General features: G+C 47.1%; 1 protein-coding gene across 1 annotated transcript; it reads right to left on the minus strand.

Moving 5' to 3' along the window:
* Positions 1-1,110: 1,110 nt before the first annotated feature.
* On the minus strand, positions 1,111-2,001 carry EV420DRAFT_1753815 (uncharacterized protein; the record flags this gene model as incomplete). The annotated part of the gene is made up of 5 exons (XM_060480469.1): positions 1,111-1,308; positions 1,368-1,490; positions 1,546-1,749; positions 1,802-1,862; positions 1,946-2,001. The coding sequence occupies 4 exons, from the start codon at positions 1,999-2,001 to the stop codon at positions 1,371-1,373; spliced, it is 441 nt and encodes a 146-aa protein (XP_060322192.1). The 3' UTR covers positions 1,111-1,308; positions 1,368-1,370.
* Positions 2,002-2,716: the final 715 nt, after the last annotated feature.

Below are 2,716 nucleotides of genomic sequence, written 5' to 3' on the forward strand. Positions count from 1 at the left end.
GACACAACTCTGGGAATATTTGCAGGTCGACTGTTTGGTTTTATGAACGTGGTGTTTTTGTCACTCGAGGAGATTGACGTGCGTTCATGGGGAATCCATGGGCGGTGTCAGAACCGCTATGGATTGATGAGTTCAGTAGAACCATTTAATAATATGTTAAATCCAAGGATCAGTGGGATGTCAAGGGGAGTTTAAATAGCCTACGTCGTGCGGCATTGGTGATCTGAGAGATAATATGGAGCGTGGAAAGTCGAATCTTCTATCCTGGATTTTAAAAGGGAGGCGATTTACTACTCGGTGCTTTTTCCTATCTTTCCAGTTATACTATACCACCGCGAACCAGGCTCCTTTTCATTTCTCAGATTTCCGTGAGCCTCGTAAGCGAGTTGGAGACATAGATCATTTACATGACCTCCAATGCATGCGTGACGTGTTCGACGTTTTAACTCCTAAATTCTTGTGAATTAAGTTCGTCTCGACAATCCATACACCGAAAATCCTCTGTATATCCTTTTACCGTGGATCTATCATATGAACATGGCGGAATTCTCAATTCTTCGGTTAGACTTTGTAAACATGGAGACTGGATGGTAACCAACCGATATCAGCAAGGATCAAAAGAATGCGACGAGCCTATATTTCTGCTGTGTTAAAGAGGCATATCATCGTCTACATAATGTTACGGGGTTCAACCTCGAACCAGGATTTCGAGGTTCACTTGCCAAGCAACGGCGGGGGTCAGAGTCAGTACAACCTGCATATTAAAACACGTGCTCTGAAGGCGCAGAAGATAGGAAACGCACATGATCATGCAAGTCGTACTTGTTGAGAACTCTGAGTATTTCCTTTCCAACAGCCTCGCCCGTGTGTGGACCATGCATCCACTTGAAGTCTAGCAGCTGTGGCTCAGGTGTCCGCTCTGTGCGATTGTCTGTGTTGACTCGAATATAACAGATGGTGAATGCAGGGAAAGGATGACATCACCGTGTCGACCATCTATCATAAGAGACGGAAATTCGGGAGGATATGTCCTGCCAGTGAATGGTTAGTCCCACACCGCTTATTGTACATTGAATATACCTTGTCATGATTTTTGTCTTGTGGGCGACATTCTCCGCTATTATTGTCCGACGTGGAACATCAGAATCTGATACCTTGGGTCGCAGGTACTTTACTCGGCTGTGTAGCGATGGTCTCTCAGTGATTCGAAATGCCTGCTTTCCCTGCACCGTCCATTTTCCGCGCATCGGGTCGGAAGTATAGCCTTAAATCCGTAGCCTCAGCATTCCGTATGCATTTTGTCGTAATCTAGAACACGATTAGTGGGATGTTATGGCAGTCGTGCGTTCGCCGCTCTTTACTTTCACCTTCTAGTATCTTTTCTTTCCTTCCATCTCTGACTCGTCGCATGCGTCATCGGCTTTTGGCATGGTACCGTGATCTTCCTTGGACCCGGAAGTATCTTCCAGGATTGGATTCATAGGGGCGAGCTGAATAGTGCACAATCAGTATCACTGGTGAGTTCAATAACAAGATCAAACCCACAGCTGTCTTTTGCCTCTTCTTTGCACTGGTCTCATTGGACTCAACGTCCTGGAAATTTCGCTTGGGCAGACTACGCTTTTCTGTAACTGGTGACGATGTGGGGGAGTATTCCCATACGATTTGGTCAACGGTCTTCAGAGTGTCGGGGTTGACGGCTTCTCCGTCTGGCTTGTCAGTATCTTTGGGTATGTCTGTGATCTTCAACTATTGAATATTCATTAACCAATGCGAAATCTCTGTTCAATGTAGAAAATACCTTTCGACTGGTCTTTGACATCAAGACTGAAAAAATGTCTTTATGCTTCGAGCGTCGGCAGCTATGATTGACAGCGCAAACTGAGGTTAATGGACTGAAGGAGCAGTTAGGCAAAGATGCATCGAGAGGACTTGGACAACATACCTCGTAACATTTCTCCGTGGAGAGATCGGTAGTACGCCGAATCCGCAGACACACATGGTCGACTTGACTCCAAAGCACATCCCGCGGTGCTCCAGCAAAGTACATTCCGTCCGCGACGCGCTACTTATACGCGTGTTCGACGCTCCTAACGTTTCCATCCTCGTCTCCTGCGATAAACACACACTAGCGAGCGAGATGTCATGCTTGAATGCATAAGGTATTGTTGAGAGCTGCAAGTGCCACGCTGGACGAAGAGCATTAGTCCTCCACACCGATAGTCAGAAAGCAGAGACGTACATCGGAAGCGACTTAATCTCTAGCCCCGCCACACTTCAACCACAGATCGACATTCTTCACGATATGCAATCCAGGACTGTCGCTGGTTCCAACAGTTCGGTTGATACCGACTCTACTGGTAGAAGACATTTGCACTGGCAGCAGACACATCCTTATAACGTAGTCGCGTAGTAGGTGCTTAGCGAGATAGTAATGACGAGGATGTGGTCGCAGAATTATCGGGAGAATACGCTGGTTCTGTCGACAGTCTGTCCTCCATCCCGCTCACCGGAACGTTTCCTCGCAATTGGTGAGGCTGGGGTAGTGAGAGGGAGGAGAAGCTGCGCGCATGAGAAGAAATTAGCCAAAGAGCAGTGAAGTAAAAATAGGCTACGCACTCATGACCCCCAAGAGAACGCGTAAGCATGTCACAGGTCTTGACCTTTTTGAAGTCGTTGAAGTTCGTCAAACATCGCTAAAGGCGTGAAGCGTGAA

This window comes from Desarmillaria tabescens, assembly GCF_030435595.1.
Source record: "Desarmillaria tabescens strain CCBAS 213 chromosome Unknown EV420scaffold_131, whole genome shotgun sequence".
Lineage (NCBI taxonomy): Eukaryota > Fungi > Basidiomycota > Agaricomycetes > Agaricales > Physalacriaceae > Desarmillaria > Desarmillaria tabescens.